The 21,194-nt window shown below is 35.4% G+C and overlaps 1 protein-coding gene across 1 annotated transcript in view; it reads left to right on the forward strand.

The window, feature by feature from the left end:
* Window positions 1-21,194, forward strand: part of LOC138705586 (lysosomal acid glucosylceramidase-like) — a 34,301-nt gene that overhangs the window by 590 nt on the left and 12,517 nt on the right. Inside the window, exons 2-7 of the mRNA XM_069834189.1 lie at window positions 2,519-2,604; window positions 11,031-11,237; window positions 11,911-12,049; window positions 14,426-14,583; window positions 16,753-16,796; window positions 17,439-17,602. Coding sequence (XP_069690290.1) covers window positions 2,519-2,604; window positions 11,031-11,237; window positions 11,911-12,049; window positions 14,426-14,583; window positions 16,753-16,796; window positions 17,439-17,602 — 798 coding nt within the window. The remainder of the gene's footprint in view (window positions 1-2,518; window positions 2,605-11,030; window positions 11,238-11,910; window positions 12,050-14,425; window positions 14,584-16,752; window positions 16,797-17,438; window positions 17,603-21,194) is intronic.

Genomic DNA, 21,194 nt, shown 5'->3' on the forward strand with positions numbered 1-21,194 from the left:
AAATATTTCAAGTTGGAGAGGTTTTAAGATCACGATTTCATGGCCGTCTAAATTCATAACCATTAAGAATTAAATATCTATGAAATCACAGCTTGTTTTATTAATGATCACGATTTCATGCCTGTCTAAGCCAGCAATAATTAACAAAAGGGACATTCACAATGAAAAGTAGACGTGAACGCCAGGTTATTTAATGTAACCATTCACAATGATTTTCGTAAACGTTAACATTAGAAGTGAACGAGAATTTGAACGCAGAAGCTTGTAAACTCCAAACTTTTCGTTTGCGGTGACGTCAGCGACTTTATTGAAACAAAAACACCATCTGAAGACGCATAAAAAAGCGCTATCGGAGAACGCTGAAAGAAACAAATAAAATAAATGGCATCGTTTGACTAAAGACTAATCCTCTTCCAGTCATATCGATGTCTGTATGACAAACCACGTCATTCATATAAAGATAATACTCTGAAAGAAAATAGGTATATGGAAGACAATCATTATTAAGAATGAAGTGCAAGGGTATGTATTTTGTTCATTTACATATTTACATAGTTTGTTCATTTATCATATTCACAACATTATAGTTAGTCTATAATATCTAGGTAAAGTACTAATTTGTAGTGATCAGGCATATGTTCTACCATGTGAAACAAATAAATATCTGACATTTGCTATTATTTTATATGAACATAAAATATTCGACTGCACTTTCATGTGATTCTTCTTTGTGATTGTAATCATCTGCTTACTGATATATTTCATGGTCTTGTGCCTGTAACGTCAAATTTCCTTTGTGAATGATCAGTCAACTGCTTACCGTTACTGTAACGTTTACGTTCTCTCGTTAATTTTAATGTTTTCATTGCGAATGGGCCTAGTTCTGTACAGACATTTTTGTTAGTAAGTTATTGATTTTAACACAGCATTCTGGACACGTTTCTGAATTAAAATTCTGAAGTCAAAACCATAAAGAAATAAGTAACCATGCAATCGTAGCCTATTAAACTAATGAAAAGTGAAGTTACTTCAGATCGTTGAAACAATGCAAGCAATAACTACTACACATGTAACCTTAGAATAATACGGGCTAAAATGTAAATATGAATGTTAAATTTGTTACTTATTTATGTTACGTGTAATATTTACGTCATGAAAGATCAAGGTAATGCATCAATTTCGTGCTGAATGGAATTTGTACATTGAATATTACAAATTCTTTAGCAGAGCGTAAAATGAATAGCAGTGCCTAAAGTGATTACTTACTTTTTTAAGCAATAGTGTTTTCAAGGCTCACTTTAAGCAACGACAACAGTGGGTAAAATTCAACTTTACGGTTAGTGTGATTAAGGGTATGTGAGGATGACAATTACGAATATTTAAAATGTGAAATGGACAGACAGAATAATACCGGTATACGAAGCTGTGCTAGAAAGAGTGGGTGAAGAAACAATAATGCTGAAACTGAACAGGAAGAAAAAAAAAATCGGCTGGGTTACTGGCTAAGAAGAAACTACCTACTGAAGGATGCATTGGAAGGAATAGGAAACGATAGAAATGAAAGGAGGCAGAAGACGATATCAAATGATAGATAATATTAAGTATGTGAGTCTAAGAGGAAGGCGAAATTGATTGCCGAAAGTGCTCTCGGTGGGATGTTTTTCAACATACACCAGATCCTCTAAATCACGAAATAACAAAAAATCTAAAGATGTGAGATCGGGCGATCTTGGTGGCCATGGAACAGGTCCATTCCTTTCAATCCATCGTCCTGGAAAAATTATGTCGAAATGTTCCTTTGCAACAGTCCAGATACTCGTAGATATGGACATATCCACCGGCGTATAGCTCAGTCGGCAGGCGCGCTTGGCTCTCCATCCTGAGCTGGGTTTGATTGTAGGTTCAATTATCGGTTGGGCTAATTACCTACTTCGTTTTTATCTGAGGTTTTCCCAATCGTAAGGCCAACGTCAGGTAATAAGGGGAATCCCAGTTCTCATCTTGGCAAATATCATCTCGTTATCATGAATATCATAGGTTTCTTACTTGGTTATTTAACGGTAATGTATTAACTACGATGTTATTTACGTCGATGGATTTAGTAATAGTGAGATGATATTTGGCGAGATGAGGCTGAGTAATCGCCATAGAATACCCGACATTTGCCTTACGGTTGGGGAAAACCTCAGAAAAACCCAACTAGGTAATCAGCCCAAGAGGAAATCGAACCCGCGCCCGAGCGCAACTCCAAATCGGCAGGCAAGCGCCTTAGCCGACTGAGCTACATCGGTCGTTGGCTTTCATAGGTTCTAAAATAGCATCATAGTTGATGAATCGTCGTTAAATAACGAACTAAAAACCTTGAAGTTTAGCCTACTCACTCTACTGTGTTAGGTTTCTTATGTTTACGTAGCATTGATTACTACAGTTCATATTCCTTACTAACGTTTCGTATTTTGTAGGAAGTGAAATGTTTTATTCTGTTTATTTTATTTACATATTATTTCTTTTCATGTAGGCCTACCGTACCTGAAGCAACTTCGCCGCAAGGACGAATGTGGAAGATGTGGAATTTACTCATTGTTTTGGTAACTTTTATATTGTGTGAGTATTATATAAACTTCAGCTTGCAGTACTCAAGAGCAAGGTTCATAATATGAATATGCTGTAGCACTACTAGAACCAACAATTGTGAAGATTTACATACAGATCTATTCTTCTCTTGTTTGTTATTAGATCAGAGTTCTTGGGTTCAAAACCCGAAGAGAAGAAAAATGAATTCCTAAAGACATGCGGTGATTTCTTTTGAAGGGATAGTAAAGCCAGGAGACCCACGTCGCAGATTTAACACCTACATTAATACATCTTGGCATACATAAATTAATCCTGTGTCTGAATAACAGGGCTATAGGCAAAAATTGCCTGCTGTTTCTCGGCCACGTCACCATTTAATTCTGCTAGTCGCCATCTTCATATATCATCCTGATAATGGGGAAATGATTTCCGTCCTCCGAATGTCTTCATATCAAAAATGGAATTCTTTCCACTCTAACAATGAGCATAGCACCATGTTCACATTAGCCATAATCTAGGAATGTTTTGGTCGATCATGACTGGAGGCATTAGCGACCAGCACAAAAGACATTAATAATAACTAGACTATGAAACTTCATGCAATTTTATGTTTTTATCGATTTGGCATATTGAAAAAATGAAAGTGGATCTTTGCCGATCATGGTTTTTACATTCCAATGAAGCCAACTTTATTTTGCATAAATGCATATTTCGAGGACTTTTCCTTTTAAATATATTCAGTGAATGTAAAGAGACACCATACACCTATTAAAATAACAAATATGTTTTAAAGAAGCGTTTTGTAACCTCAGTATGCTAATCAATAGAATATGTTGAGGGATAGATACTGTACTCCAACCAGGAGAAAGTCATAAGTTCACACACGTGGGTAGACCAACTCCAGTGGCTAACTCTCAAAGTATAAACGATAACACTGATACACACATACTTATACTACCCTAGTTACAAAATTAGATCACGGTTAATTTCCTGGTCTTTTAATCCCTCCATACAGGAAATAACATATGCAGGAGAGCGCATGTTTTTTAAACTGACGTTATAACAGTAATATTATCTACTTCGCTCAATAGATGACGCAATAGTAAGCACATTCCTTTCACGATTTTTTATTGGGTTATTTTACGACGCTGTATCAACATCTAGGTTATTTAGCGTCTGAATGAAATGAAGGTGATAATGCCGGTGAAATGAGTCCGGGGTCCAGCACCGAAAGTTACCCAGCATTTGCTCATATTGGGTTGAGGGAAAACCCCGGAAAAAACCTCAACCAGGTAACTTGCCCCGACCGGGATTCGAGCCCGGGCCACCTGGTTTCGCGGTCAGACGCGCGACCGTTACTCCACAGATGTGGACCTTTCACGATTAATCTCCTGGTTGGAGAACATACAAATAATACAATGTATAAAAAAGAAAGAAAATAATTCTAGCAAATTCCGTTAAAAACAGAAACGCAAAGAAATATTTCAAATTAGTGCACAAAAAGTCTTCATACACAACTAAGTATTTCTCTGAAACAGCTGAATCTCTGCTACAGGTAGAGGGTGTGGGTAATGTCTGTTCAGTTCATGGTACACCCAGATACACCTGTGGTACCAGTGCAGGCGTATTTGTGCAGTGTTGAAGTAATACAGCAATATTAAGTGTAAACGACGTGAAACGACTGAAGAGGAGAGAACAATTATAATTAATTTGCATAATTAATGTAAGTCTCTCTCCGAAATATCAAAAATTGTAGTAAGGCCTAGAGCAAACCATTCACACTATAATTGACAGTTTGTAAGTAAAAATCTTAAAAAAAAAAATCGAAGAAGATCAGGCCGTCCAACAAAAGTGAGTAAACGAACTGAATCACTGATACTCAAAAAAGTAAAAATAAATCCACATATCAGTTCTCCGAAAATAGCTATTGAGTTAAATAATGAAATTCATTTAAATTTAGTCCTTCAACAGTAAGAAACTGCCTAAGAAATAACAATTTTCACAGTAGAGTAGCACGTAGAAAATGTTAGGTCAATGAAATAAATAAAAAGAAGAGGTTCTTATTTGCTAAATTGCATGTAAATATGACACGGGAGTTTTTGAAGAGTCATATTTACCGACCAAAGCAAGTTTAATGTATTTTCGTCGGATGAGAGGACGCTGGTATGGAGGGGAAAAAACACAGAGCTACAGAAAAAGAATCCGAAACCAACTGTGAAACATGGTGGTGGCTCTGTTCTTGTTTGGGGGCGTATGAACGCTGCTGTTGTTGGATTCTTGCGTATTATTGATGATATTATCAAATATCAATATATTGATAGCTCATTTACATTCATCAACATATAAAATAGTCATCAGAAACAATTTTATTTTCACTCATGACAATGATGCAAAGCACTCTGCTTTCAATGCTCGTTTATGAGTTCTTTATAGCACCTCCAAATATCTCACGACTCCTTCACAGTCACCAGATATAAAATCCATAGTAGAGGTGGGGGAAAAAATAACGTAACAGTTATTTTGGAACCGTTCCTTGTTTGGAACTGTTCCAAAAAGTAACAGCACCTTGGAACACTATGTTCCAAAATAACAGTGTTGCTCTGAGCTAGTACGAAATACTTGCGGTTACAAATACTCGTTTCACTTTGGAACTACATTATGACAACGCCTGTTCCACAGAACGGAACATATTTGGTACTATTCAAAGCAGTGACGCCAACTTTTGGAAAACAGTGCGTGGGCACAAACATTTGACGAGCCTTAAGTTAAATAAATCTCACAACGTGTCACAACACGATAAATTATTGGGTGGGCTCGGCTTCCACGAGCCCATATAAGTTGGCGTCAATGTTTGAAAGCAGAATTGCGAATCCTTTCGTCGTACTGAAAAAAATGTTGGAAACTGAAGTAAAAGATAAATAGTAAAGATACGAAGATAGTCTTCAAAAAATGTACACATTATCTTGGAACTTATGTTAATTAAGTATAGGATTCTATCAAATAATATAATGCCTGTATTATAGTAACTACATTGTGAATTTTATCAAGGGAGATGAAAATATATAGGTTATGTTTTATTTCCAAATATTTTACAGTTTTAGTTTCATTACCAATTCTTGAAATTAAATTAAAATCTGTTGAAACATGACTATTATTGAAGTTCTTTTGTTTAAAAAAAAGTACAACGGTAAATTTTCATATTTCATTACAATGAGATAATTATTCTTCATGACGGTACATTATTAATATGAATTTTAGCACGGCCGAAATGATTATAGCTTTTATTTACGCATTTTTGGAGAAATTGAACACTACTGTGACCTTCAGCTAAGCAGAAGAGGAAGAATAGGTTAGGTTTTATTTACCACTGGGATCCATTTCGATTTCGTGACCAATTTACAAATAATTTAAAATTACATTACATTTCCTGCTTCGAACAAACCTGATCTGCGAATTCAATTTAGCATTAGAAAAGATTTCATTTCCAGGAATTCACATCTTCGACTCACTATGACATCGTACTGCATCACATGCCATACAGGGAAGTATGTGATCATTTAGCGTCCGTACATGTTCCTAAATACCACTGTTACGTTACGTACTAGTAGTACGTGGCTCTTCCACTGTTACATTAAATACTCCTGTTACAAAAAATACTTGCTGTTACAAAAAATAACTCGCTGTTACAAAAAATACTCGCTGTTATGGAACTACATTATGAGTCAGGCCTGTTCCAAACCATCACTGTTACATTACATACTAGTAGTACTGTACCTGTTATATAAAATACTTGCTGTTACATGTTACAATATACTCGATGTTATGGAACACGGCCGACTTGATGCTCTCTTCGCTTTCAAAGCTGAAGCGAAGCTAGCATCAAGTTGGCCGTGTATGGAACTACAATATGACAACCAAAGACGTTGACAACCGTTGCTGCTGTGTTATTAATTTAGCGACTTTGTCACTAGATCTGGTTACTTTTAACAATTTTCAGGGACAAAATCAATACCAACTTTTAATCCTGAACTGGCGTCGTGCATAAATATAACGTAACTGGTTTCGTGGTGTCAATACTGTCAGTATGACTTCTGGACTATATATATATATATATATATATATATATATATATATATATAATGTAAAAATTAATTTCTGATCCTACAGAATTTATCTGTTATGGTAACAACATGGAGTTAGGCCACAAAGGGAAAAACACTGGAGGGGGGATTCGATCCGATGCTGTGGAGCGAACTTCGGCGTAGGCTATATAATATATGGTGGTACTGTTATTTTGGAACTGTTATTTGGAACCTAGTATTTTCATGGAACTGGAACAGTTGGAACTGTTACGAGAAAATAACAACTTTTCCCATCTCTAATCCATAGAGCATCTGTGGGACTATCTAGACACCAACATCAGAGAAAGACAACTGTAGAGCAAACAGGATCTGAAAAATTCCCCCTTAGAAGATAGGAATAATATTCTGCCTTCCAAGACTAGAAGTTTGGTGGCATCAATGCCAAGACTTCTCACAAGAGTTGTGAAAGCAAAAGGAAATCCCAGCAAGTATTAATTTGTGTTAATTTGGTAAAGAATGGTACATTAATTTGTAACTGTATGAACACGTTTTGTTTGTTTTTTTAGATAAAACAATTATTTTGTATTAACAGAATTGGTCCTCGTGAATCATGTGCATATAAATCTGTTAGTTATGTAATTAGGTGTATAGGAAATTTTACCTATGTAATTAAACCCTGCATAGAAGTCTATTTAGTTGAAATATTTTGGTGTATGAAGACATTTTACACTCACGGTATATGTTTCTATTTTGCATATTTAAGTGCATATATTAACATCTTACTTTGTTTTGTCCGATTTATTATCTAATTTCAAAATTTCTCTCAAATAAAAATAATACTAATTTCCAAGAAATATAAACATTATGTCAGAAATACAATTATTTAATTACTATTGAAGACGTAAAATTGCTGCGACGACAATGGATACTTGTCTCTAGTGTATACGTTGGGTCGTTTTTCACTTTAACATGATGCTAACTGCTGCTCTGTGTACATACTAGCCGTGTAAGTGTAATTTTTCAGGAGTCAGGGCGAAAATATGCGTTGCCTAGATGTCATTCAGACTTTCACCGCCTTTTACTCTAATTTCGTAGAACCGAAAATGAATGTATTTTGACACCAGCGACAATAAAGTCACGTATTGTTGAGGTAGTGGAATTGCTGCGCTAGTGTGCTCTGATTTCATAGAAACAAAACTTACTGTAATGTATTTAAACATCTGCGACAATGAAGTCTCGTGGAGTGTACATTTTCATTTCAACAAGTTTTACCGCACAATCATGCGAAGAACCATAGATGATCGATCTACTTGCAAATTTAACCTCCGACATGCCGAAAGAAAAAAGTAGCAGAAAAGATTTATTAAAAAATGGGTTTCTCAAGACAAATGTTTATCTGCTGATGGGAAAATCGTCAATATGGCTTCTTAACATTTATTACTTTAAATCGATTCCATTTACATCATATTATTAAACCTCTAAAACAGGCTTGCAGACAATTGTGGCGTTACGTCACTCATCTGATACGTCCCTCACCCCTTCCTTTCACTTCCGCGTCATTGACTTGGTGGGGGAGGGGAATTGTATTCAGTGTCTGTCTTATGTGATTGCGTACGGACATTCAACGCCGGTGGACTGTAGACGGAGAACCAACGCTTTACCCATGCTTTCCACCCCTCTCTCGCCCCTCTCTCGCCAGTTCTGTATCCCTGTTCTAAAATGTATTTTTTACTGTATATATTGCAATTTTAGCGCATATTTCAATCGGTTTTACTGCATAATTGCATGCACATTTTAAGATTTTTTTAGTGCTTAAAGTTCCGTGATCTAGTAACAACAGTTCTACGGGAAATAGAAAAACTAACAAGCTATTGACAAAATAAACAAAAGTAGGCGAGATTAATTAAGGTGGTTATTTAGTGAATCTCACTAAGTCTACGTGGAGTTATGGAGAGAGCAGTTATATCATCAGTTGCGAATAGTAGGGAAAATGAATTAGTCTGGAAACGTGCTCCGTACCTACGGAGTATTTTTATTCAAGTCACATGTCCAACAGGATCTGCCGGGATCTTAATACATAATTATGTCGTCAGCTGGTCGAATCGGACTCTGATATTACGTCAGCTGACTAGGTCAAGGATATACTTTGACCCTTTTCGATAAGCCGCAGCTGAATAACCTAATGATTTTGTTATAATATTATAAAGTTGATATATACAATGCATTACGGCATGTAGTGGAATGTTATGGTTATCAGTAGACTTCGTGGAATTGCCACGAGAATCGCAAGGTTTACTGCGCTCGCGGTATAGACTGTATGAGAAGGACGAATGGAGTATGCCTCTCATGTAAACACTGAGCAGTATACTGCGGTTACAATAAAACCTGTATCCTGCATTCAAGAAATATAATGAATGATCACTGAAGTAGGAAATGTCTAAACATGTAAATACACAATTATTTTATAGTGAGATATATTAACTCTTAAAATTTCATATAAGATACATCATCCTTGAATATGTGCATTGCAGTGAACAGTTACGTACATTTTGAGCGACTGCAAAGTAACCTCCTCCGATGGTCACTTAAACAGTTGTTATTTTGGGAAAATGTACGTTCAACATCACATGATGTAATACATACGTATTTGAAGAACGGAAAGTCACTACTTTTTAGTACACCAACTTCAGATGTCTTGTCGTGACCTGATGATACATAATTTATAATACGAAGTTGTGAATAGGCGGAATTTTTAGCAATAATGTTTCTCAACTTATATTTCACTTTTTCTGAAATTAATGAATTGTTATTTTGGATAACGGTTTGTGATACTTTATCCACTGTATTAAGGGCTTCTGAGAGTTGTAGTTTAGACGATTCTAACAGGATGATGCTCTTGGACACGATTTTAAAATTAGAATCAATGAACAGAATATCTTCCAATAGCTGTTCTTCAGAAGGCAATGATTTTACAGCCGCAACAGCGGAACTTTCTGTGCTATCCAATGCATCAATTACCTCCATTATTTTTGCCGTAATGTTCTGCATAATAATTAACAGCATCCAACCACGTTCCCCAACGGGTCAAGACTGGGTGCGGAGGTAAAGGAATTCCAGGGGCAATTCTTTGGAACAGCAACACTCTCATTGTAGTATGTTTGATTGAATTCTTTTCTGAACTGAACAAATGTTAAGCTTTGACTATTCCAACCACAGTAATGCAAAAACAAGTGCTTACATAGGTATACATTAGCTGTAGCTGCTCTATTTGGACCGGTCACAATTCTTAACATGAACTGTTTATACTACGAGACCGGGCGGTCGCTCACCTCCTCTATACTACCGTACATCGGCAACCTGATTGCATTCTGCGTGTGGCAATTCAACGAAGTCTAGTTATCAGTTATCCATTTTCACAGATTTCCTGACAGGAAGTTATTTTTATGAATAGAAACGGAAGACGATATTGATGCTGTTGCTACTGGTACTGTGGATAATGATTATGAAAGTGACAATAGTGCTGATGGTATTGGTGGTTATGATGATAGTAATGGAGTTTATGGCTTCGGTAGTCATGATAGGGTGGTATATACTGCCAACTGTGATGATGATTTTAATGATAATGATGTTAATGATGATGGCGGTAATGGTATTGCGATAGTGTTAATAAATTATTTAGTGATAGTGGTGATCCGTATCACAAAATAATATTAACAATAAAGATCTATTTAAGTATAGATCGGAACGGGTAGTAATAGTGATACTGGTAATTGTAGTGACAATGTTGGTGACAATGGTATTAATGGCGGTGATTGAATGATTAGGGATGGTGGTGATGATAATGATAATGACAATGGTTGAGGTATCGATGAAAAAATTTACAAAGTAATAATAATAAATCAAAATTGCATTTCTAAATTTTGCAGTAGATTCATTAATTCAAGTAACACATGAGTTGGTTGCTATGTTACTGTCAAACTAGTACTGTAAGTATTTCAGATCTGTCAAACTTGGACTGTAACTATTTCAGACCTATTCAAGAATTGTTGCCATGGCAATTAAGAAATTAATTGTAAATTCTACTTTCACTGCCAAACATATGTTAAAAATAATTCACTTACATACCAAGCATAGCAAAAAATAACTTTTGTATCACTTCTTATATAATTTTATCATTATAGAATTTTATTTCATGTCTTCCCAAACAGATCAGACTGTATTTGAAATCGAAATAAGTATATTTGGTTTTTCGACTGATGTTGGGACTTATAATCTCTAAACCTAAAATTTTCTGGCCAAAATTGCTTTAGTCCAAAAAATAGTATCAATTTGAGCCATCCTGTATACAAGACAAGTGAAGGATTGTGTTTACAGGTGCCTGCACAGAATTTCCATGCGTCCCAAGGCGCTATGATCAGGACAGCGTAGTATGTGTGTGCAATTCCACTTACTGCGACTCACCTAAGAAGTTACCAGAAGACCTCCTACAGGGTTACTATGCACAGTATATGTCATCCAGAAAAGGGAAACGACTGCATCTCAGTGCGAAACCAGTAGGTTACAAAAATCAGTCTGTGCAGTGTGAGTTTCCTCTGTCGGCTTTTAATTCTCTGCATCGATTAGGCACTAATTAATATAATGAAAAGTTCAGTGGCGGCTCTTGTATGAATCCTATATCAGAAATACCACTTAATTAACTGAACTCTTTTGTCTGTTTCGTTTTCACTCGTGTGAAAGTTATGAATCAAAGTTATGGACTCAAAAATAGAGGGATATTTTTTAGATATCCAGAGGAGTACAATAAGTCGACAAATTTACTTAAAATGATTTAGCCTACTTTTAAACCAGAAATAATCAAAATCTAACATTCCAATATAAGAATATGATTACAGAAGTCATGATACTTGGAATTTAGTTGCAAAAATGCTAAGTTTTTAAGTAAAAATTAACCGAACAAACTGAGTATTAGAAGAATTTGTATTTTTCTCGCCTTATCTGAGAGCCGCCATTGATATTAATTCATCAAAATTTGTTTTCTTGTAAACCGATTCATGGCAACTATTATTTCGGCTGTACCTTCCTATAAATGTAATAGATTATGCAAAAATGCAAGTGAAACGGATATCAATTAGTGAATTTTTACATAGACATAGCAACAAATAATATGATTAAGTTAATCTCATTAGATACACGTAATTTAATTTAGCTAACTTTAAGAATGACGTGCTATAACTTGTACATATTGATATTATAGTTTCACATTCGAGTCTCATGTTCCATGTGAATACTTCCCAACGCTACCAACATATCATTGGATTTGGAGGTAGCATGACAGACTCATCGGGGATTAATGTGGCGTCTCTCTCACAAGGAGCGCAAGAAAATCTCCTGAGGTAAAACATTATAAAGTATAAACTAAATGATACTTTAATTCTAAGTGCTAGACTTAATGGCACCTAAGTGTAGAGTCTATGGTCATGATAATTTCAAAATTTAGGAACAGGCGAATCCCGTAAAATTTAGAGCCTTATCTATGTCTTCCACTAATAATAAACAAATATTTCTGAAAAAGACTTTTCATTGGAATTCCCAATTTGTATGGAATGGCTACAAAATTTCAAATATCCCATTAAAAATCATATGTAAATAGAATCAGTAAGTAATTAGTTCAGATATACACTTTTTTATATACGCAATGTTGTATTTTTATACGTACATTAATATTATAATACAATTTATCAATGGCTTTACTCAAGAATTACTGATATTATATCTACTGGGCATTCCACAATTACAAATTATTTCTCTGTGGACCTCAGGAATTATGGACATTCTACTATCTGGACTTACTTATCGTGGCCTTATTTCATGGACATTCACGTAGTGGACATAGAAGAGTGGACATATAATTTATGAACACTACGAAGTGGATAACGTGTCTGTTTTCCTATTGTTATAACTAATTAGCGTAGATCATTCTAAATTTATTTTTAAGATTTGTATTTAAATGTAAACAGGAGTTCGTTGTAATAAAAGCTTACTAAGGGAAAAATACCGTAGGAACAATAACTTCAATATTATTAGGTCCTCTCAAAACTGTGCTTCGGTTAATTCATACGGATCCGATTATGTCCAAAGCAATGTTATTTTTCTGGAAAATGTTTCTGTTGTTAAATTTACATATGACTGTATTACATAATCACAAGAAAATTGTAGAATAAATCATACAAGGTGCAACTAATATATTTCCCAACTGTGCTTGTATTTGTTGTACCGTTAAACATACATGCGCGTGTCACTGAAGATCGTTGTTTCCATGTCTGTTGAGTCAGTCTATCGAACATCGTCAGATTGTCTTTATACGTGATTTAATACGAACATGTCAAGGACTTATTGTGATTTTTCCTAGAATAAGTAGTTCCATATATGCCTTACGACTAGTTTTCTTCTCTGCCTTTCAAGTGATGCATTTAGTATAAATGCGTAACCCTGGTTCTTGATAACTTTTCCGTTTTCTATGTCATGTGTGTTGCCTACATTCACGACAGTCCGGCAACTTAATGATTTCCCCTTGCAATCACACATTTAAATTTGATAGTCTAAAATTAGTAGATTATATAGAGTGATCGAATGAAAGATTTACTATTTTAATCAGTTACAACTCACTCGCGGAAGTCAGTGTAAACTTCAAATTAATTTGTGTTAACGTGGTGGCTCTTGGAGACTCGGCATGCCATAGGTGGCAATATCTCCCTCAACATAGAAATCGTTGCGTCGAATAAGCCAAAAGACATACTACTAACATCATGTTTCAGAGGGCAGCAAAGAAAGCGGACATGCGACCGACAGAGTCCAGACAAGGAAAAGAGACTGCGATGTTGACGATGGTTCTAGCTCTTCTTACATCAGGTCCAGAAATTATCTCCATAACATGAGTTTCAGATGAGGCATAGTTTCACCTGAAAGGCTACATGAACTCTCAAACAGCAGATACTATAAGCCTACTGACTACAATCCTCATATAATCCACCAAACACCATTACATTCTGAGAAGATTGCAATCTAGTGCGCAGTGTCTGCCCCATTTATTTTTTCCATGGTACTGTGAACAATGAGATTTATAGTCGCATCTTTGCGGAATTCATGGAACACCTTAACAACGTAGAGTTAACGGATGGCTACTTCCAGCAAGATGATGATACATGTCACACATCAAACAAGTCCATGGAACTCATAATCAGTCGGTGGTCGCATTTCAAACAATTTGTTGCCTCCCGGATCACCGAAACTAACTTCTCCACAGACTTTTCCCTTTCGGGCTAACTGAAGGAGTGAGTTCACATAAATCGTCCAAGAAGTCTTACTCAACTTCGAGAAAACGTCAGAAACGTAGTTAAAAACATTGACAACGTCCCATTTCAGTGAACTTCACAGAATGTGATGCGACGGGTACAATTTTGTTAGGATGAAGGTGGAGGACATTCCAGCATTTCCTGCGACACGGAGAGAGATAAGACTGATTCTCCCACAATTACTGCACCGAAGATTCAGAAGTGAATTCACGAATTTGTGTTTTTCGTTTTCCGGAACTATAACTGATTAAAATGGTAAATATTTGTATGGATCACCTTATAGGTCTATAGCGATACATATTTCTACATTACGATGATAAACTGTATAATTATTAATTCTATTAGATCTAATTTTCCTTCTTTAGAACAATGAAGTCCATATTCTTGGATACTAAGTATTATAGGATAATGTTGCAGGCAATACTTTGGAGACGAAGGAATTGGTTACACTTTGATCAGAGTTCCAATGGGTGGCACCGACTGCTCAACTCACTTTTATACATACGATGATATAGCCAATGATACAAATTTGGTCCATTTCAATCTAACAAACGAGGATCTCAAGTTCAAGTTAAGTATCATAACTTTTATTCCTAAGGATTTATGCAAATAAATCTAGTACTACCGAGTACCTATAGGCCTAATATATGTAATACAATGCAATCCGTTATTTTATGATTATGTCCAGAGAGATTTTTACAGTCATGTAAGATAAATGTATGGCAATAATTATGCAATGGTGGAAAAAGAGACAAAAATCTGAAAAAGAAATTCATAAAAAAATCACTATACATACAAATTGTAGCTATATGCTTAACACTGAACATAAGCTTCACGAGTTTAAACCCGGCCGAAGGCAATGCATTTTGGGAACGATTAAAATCCGTATTATGGCTTTCTTTGGAAGGAGAATAAGTCTCGGAGTTCCGTATCTTAGATTAATGACGTAAAATTGAATGGCTTCAATAAAATTTTGCTAACAAATCCTTACCCACATAAAAAATTCAAAGTAGCATACCACAACGGTTCAAATCAATAGCGTAATTGGGTGTGGACAATGTGGACATAATCATATTTTTTATTACAATAAGTTATTATTATCATTATTATTATTATTATTATTATTATTATTATTATTATTACTTACTTACTTACTTACTTACTGGCTTTTAAGGAACCTGGAGGTTCATTGCCGCCCTCACATAAACCCAACATTGGTCCCTATCCTAAGCAAGATTAATCCATTCTCTATCATCATATCCCACCTCCCTCAAATCCATTTCAATATTATCTTCCCATCTACGTCTCGGCCAACCTAAAGGTCTTTTTCCCTCCGGCCTCCCAACTAACACTCTATATGCATTTCTGGATTCGCCCATACGTGCTAAAAGCCCTGCCCACCTCAAACGTCTGGATTTAATGTTCCTAATTATGTCAGGTGAAGAATACAATACGTGCAGTTCTGTGTTGTGTAACTTTCTTCATTCTCCTGTTACTTCATCCCTCTTAGCCCCAAATATTTTCCTAAGCACCTTATTCTCAAACACCCTTAATCTATGTTCCTCTCTCAAAGTGAGGGTCCAAGTTTAACAACCATAAAGAACAACCGGGAATATAACTGTTTTATAAATTCTAACTTTCAGATTTTTTCACAGCAGACTGGATGATAAAAGCTTCTCAACCGAATAATAACAGGCATGTACCATATTTATTCTGTGTTTAATTTCCTCTCGAGTATCATTTATATTTGTTACTGTTGCTCCAAGATATTTGAACTTCTCCACCTCTTCAAAAGATAAATTTCCAATTTTTATATTTCCATTTCGTACAATATTCTCGTCAGGAGACATAATCATATACTTTGTCTTTTCGGGATTTACTTCCAAACCTATCTCTTTACTTGCTTCAAGTAAAATTCCCGTGTTTTCCCTAATCGTTTGTGGATTTTCTCCTAACATATTCACGTCATCCGCATACACAAGCAGCTGATGTAACCAGTTCAATTCCAAACCCTCTCTGTTATCCTGGACTTTCCTAATGGCATACTCTAGAGCAGACGTCTCCAAAAGCGTACTCGCGAGTAAGCCCCTGAACGGAACCGAAGTCAGTACGTAATGAGCCCGCTCCGCCTCACCCGTCCCCACCTGTACTGCACTCAATGTTTACGCGCAAACGAAGAGCTGTGGCGGACTGCCATTATCATTGTGTTGGTTGGTGTGTTCGACCGTTTCACAATGTTTTCTAATCATGGACGTAGTACATTCAAGGATAAATGGGAAGGTGATTTTTTGTGTTCGTGGGGGAGAATGAATTATTCCATTTTCCAAGTTTGCATTCGCTCTCGAATATTCCACAGTCAAAAGTAGATGCATATTGCCAAATCATGGAAAGTCTCAAAACAGATTTCAAAGAAAGACGATTTGGAGACTTCAGAAACATTGAAAAAGATTTTTCCTTGTTCGCGAATCCGTTTACAATGAACATTGCAGACGTGAGACCTGAAATAAATTTGGAGTGATATATTCAAAGTGATATATTGTTCAAAGCCAAGTGTAAAGGTTTTGTTGGTGTTGACATATTTAGAAATATTGATGCATGTAAATAGCCGTGTTTAAGGTCCTTTGCTTTGAGAATCTCAACTATGTTTGGTTCCACATATACTTGTGAACAGTTTTTTTTAGAAAGTAACCAATATAAAATCGTGTAAAAGATCTCATATGACAGGTGAAAGTCGTCTTGCGTAGTTAATATTGGCTGCTATGAAACCAATCCTAATCTTGAGAGCTTGGTAACGTAAATGTTGTTGCTATAGCAGCTCCTACTCCGGTATCTGCTTTAGTTCATTCTTCAACATTGGTTACTGCGGGTGTTTTTTTATTAATTCGTTTTAGAGCTGCTTTTAGTGATTGATTAAACATTTTTATTTTACTTATTTATGGTTTAACAATGTTTTGTTTATTTACAAAGGATGCTTCATAGTATGTCAAGATAATGTACAAACGTATGCTATTTCGTATTCTTTTCATTTTATTATATGTAAATATAAGCAGACTGTAGCCGCAATCCCCCACTGATCGCTCCCATCTGTTGAGGTACGAGTCTCTTCCCCTTCTCTAGCCTTACAGCACACTGTATTCGGCGGGCAGCATCCGGAGCACGAAAGACGATACGCTTTTTGGAGATCTCTGCTCTAGAGCAAAGTTAAAAAGTAAAAGTGATAGTGCATCTCCTTGCTTTAGCCCACAGTGAATTGGAAACGCATCTGACAGAAACTGACATTATTATTATTATTATTATTATTATTATTATTATTATTATTATTATTATTATTAAACAATGTCTACAATATTAATAAGGACTACTAGACTACTTGCACAACATTGTAAAGTTAAAAAATAATAGAGACGTATTATTGATCATATTATTTCAGATTCCGTATATCAAGAGGTGCGTAGAAATATCATCAAGAACAATCAAATTAATCGCTGCCCCGTGGTCGGCCCCAAAATGGATGAAGGAATCAACCACGTTCATGAAGGAACCAACAAGACTTAAGAAAAAGTATTACCAAATTTGGGCCAATTACTTCATCAAGTAAGTAACTCCATCATTAGATACGAAAATGAACTATTCTTGAAATCGATAAAATGAAACACGAAGTAGTGTATGTGGTTATATGAAGTAGTTTTTTCACCAAGTATACGGTAGTCTGTTTTCAATTTGAAGAGACGCACAAAATAAAAGCGAATTTTGGTTTATTTTCTCAAAAATGGCATTTAGACGTCACTAATGTGTTACCGTAGCTAAAAATCACATGCACTGTTTCTTTGTTATAATACATTGCGATACAAGGTTGGTAAGTGCATTATAACAGAACGAAGAAGAGTTAGAAAAGACGAAGTTCTCATCTTTGTCTCGTCTTTTCAGTTTCCGAGATTCTGTTATGTATTTACCATACATGTATTGCTTACTATTTTTTGAACGATCATGTTTTTATAACTGTAAGCAATGTATCATTTTACGATATTTTTTGCACTGAAAATAATTTAGAGTAAATTTTTGTTTCAAGGGCTTTGCATATCGTTTAATTGTAGGCCAATAAGTAACTAACAATAAGTAATTCCAAGAATATAGTTAGTGATGCGCCGTCATTTTATTCAGTGTAACCATTTTATATTCAAGGGAGTATTATTTTGCTAAAAATATTAGTAAAAGTAGGTGTTATAATAAATCGATAGGCCTACATCATAGCAATTAATGTGATTGAAAGTGGTAGATTCTGACATGTTCCTGGCTATAGATATATTGAAGAGTTATTGAAAACTGGCTACGTGTTATGAGTTGTAACAATCCGTTTGCCTAGCAACCAGTCCGCGTGTTGTAAATCAACATTCAAAACCCGCAAACAATAGAGGTTAAAAAAAGATTGTGCAATAGTATATTACAGTACAAGGTTTGGAAGTGCTTTTTACAAAATTGAGGAAAGGTTTGAAAAACGAGCAGAGCGAGTTTTTCAGTTTCCGAGATTTTTTAATGCCCTTCACAAACGTGTACTGTAAAATTTTTTTGCACAATCATATTTTTAAAATTGCAAATACAATATATTTTGCATTAAAAGTTTAGAGAAATATTATTCTAAAGCCTTCACAAAACTGTACTGTAATGGTAACTAAACAACAATAAGTGCACTGTAATGGGTCTATTTCAGTATAGTTTTATGTTTTGAAGAATGGTTTCCCTAGTAACAAGTTTCTGTGTGAGAATTCTAACTTTCAAGGCCTAACAACAAGAGCTGTAAATACAACAAAAAAAAAAACACAATCGTGCAAAAATGAGTTTTTTGCAAAATAACTTAAAGTATAAATAAAATTACACTGATAGTTAAAAGCATGCTGCTCAAAATTAATAAGTGACAGTTTTTCCCTTCTACATTCATTTGTTTTTTATGTCGTCTCTAATTTGATGCATTGGCAATCAAACGATTACGTCAGACTCGCAGTCTCAACATGCAATAATAATTGTATTAATTGCAATAACTGCACAATCGATTATTATGAGTAAAAATGGCTCACAATAAAATTAAACCTGTTCAAAATAATAGTAGATAAGCAATGATAAAGTTCAAAAGAAAGCGTTGTTATAACGTCAAATGTTCAGTTGTTTTTATTCCAAGTAGCCTTTAATTATTCCCGTCATCTCTGCTTCGATTCGACTGTTCTTCTGGATTTTATTATTATAACCTCGAATCTTCAGGTGTTTAGAAATACTGTTGTTCGCAACGGAATTATCTTCCCGAATACAGTTCGTGATAACTCTTATCGTAAGGTTATTTAATTCTGCTTTTTAAACTCGTGTTTATTGTCATTAGATAATTATTTCTTGACTGCCAGTATCGAAAGAATTATGATAAAAACAGTCGTTACGCTCAATTAAATTACCGGAAAATCTACAGCAAAAAAAAAAAAAATTAAGTGCACAGTAATAGTACATTATGCAACGAGCCTATAATGAAGGTAATTAAGAAGTGAGTATGGATAATTTTCATACGAGCTTCTTAATTACCATTATAGGCGAGTTTCATACGACTTTTTATGCTCGACCATATTTCTAACTTGATATTATTAATTTTATTGTATCTTACCTGGATCAATGTCCCGTATGTTGTGAGATGTGCACAAACGCGAAAGTATTGATTTTTTCCGAGGAACAGATGTCCACATTGACCTTGCTAGGCCATAAGAACCTACAGAGATAACATTGAAATAAAATTAGACATTGAAAAACGAGATGACAAATTGAATTTATTTGAATATTATTTACAATTAACTCTAATTATTATAGTAACAGAACATAACCTTCTGCGACAGTATTGGATTTCCAGCCTCCGTGACTTTTCGCTAATTGTCTTTCGATTGCATATCCGAGAATAATCGATACTTGCGGTTTTATAACGGTAGAAAGCTGACCTGTCATTGGCTGAACAGTTGTAACCTGAGTCGTCATTGGCTGAAAGACCTGACCTTTAATGAGTAGGTGTACTTTAATGACATGCATTAAAGGTCTGCTACCAGGTGTATAATTACTACATTTCGGCATGGTCGAGCATAAAATATGTTAAATATGCTATAGAATATTTCAAAATACTTTCCAAGTTCAGCATAAGAGACAATATAAAAAAAAAAGAAATAGTACAGGCATTCACATTTAAATTTAAAAAAACTGGGCTATTCGTATTTGCCAGAAAAAAGCCACACACAATTATCGGCTACTTGTATCTGAAAAGTTTCTGCGACGTTCTAAGAAAGAAAACAGGATAAGCTCCAGAAAAATAACAAAATTCGTTTCTATAAAAGATTTACAGGATGAGTCTAAACTAATTGAAGCAGCAAAGCATTTTGTGACAGATATAAATCAAATTATTTCAGAAACGCCATACAATGCTGACTATGTTCAACAACGACCACTCTCGATTTGAATACGAGAGGATATCTGGTAGCACTTTATCACAGACAGGTGAAAAGGACACCCATGCGTTTGTGCCATCATTATCTTCTATGACGCATTCCTACACCATACAGGTCCATATTTCATCGGCTGGCACCTTACGAACTCAATTTTACTTTTATTTCCAAAACCCGAAAGGAGAGTTTGGGCCCAAAGTTAAACTATTGAAAGGAAAACTCCATTTAACCTTGTGGTTGGTGCTAGCAATTCAGGGAAACTCACAAAAAACCATATGAAAAGATGGCTGATGAGTTTGTTCATTCCTGATGTTAAGGATGATACTAGTAGAGTCAGAAAGTATCGGAACTTCGGTTGGAAACGCCATGCTCTATAGGAAACTTCTCTGCCTTGTCCGTGTGGTATATGACCTACTCTCCAGGCGTATAGACTCAGTGCGAACATGTGTAGCTCGAGTTGTGAGGGTGCTAGGAACAATAGACTGTGCAGGTACGATTTCGCATTGTCTGTGATGAGGTGATAATAGCGATCCTAGTGGTTAGCAACTATCTATGGATGCATATTTACTATGCACTGAGCTTCGTAACTGTATATACTGTACTAGACTGATATATAACCATTTACACAACCACCGCCTTCAAAGTACGCCCCCTGGGCAGTGACACACTTCTGCCAGCGTCCATATCACTTCTCTAAACATTCCTGCAGTCCATCTTTGGTCACT

This window comes from Periplaneta americana, chromosome 9, assembly GCF_040183065.1.
Source record: "Periplaneta americana isolate PAMFEO1 chromosome 9, P.americana_PAMFEO1_priV1, whole genome shotgun sequence".
Classification (NCBI taxonomy): Eukaryota; Metazoa; Arthropoda; class Insecta; order Blattodea; family Blattidae; genus Periplaneta; species Periplaneta americana.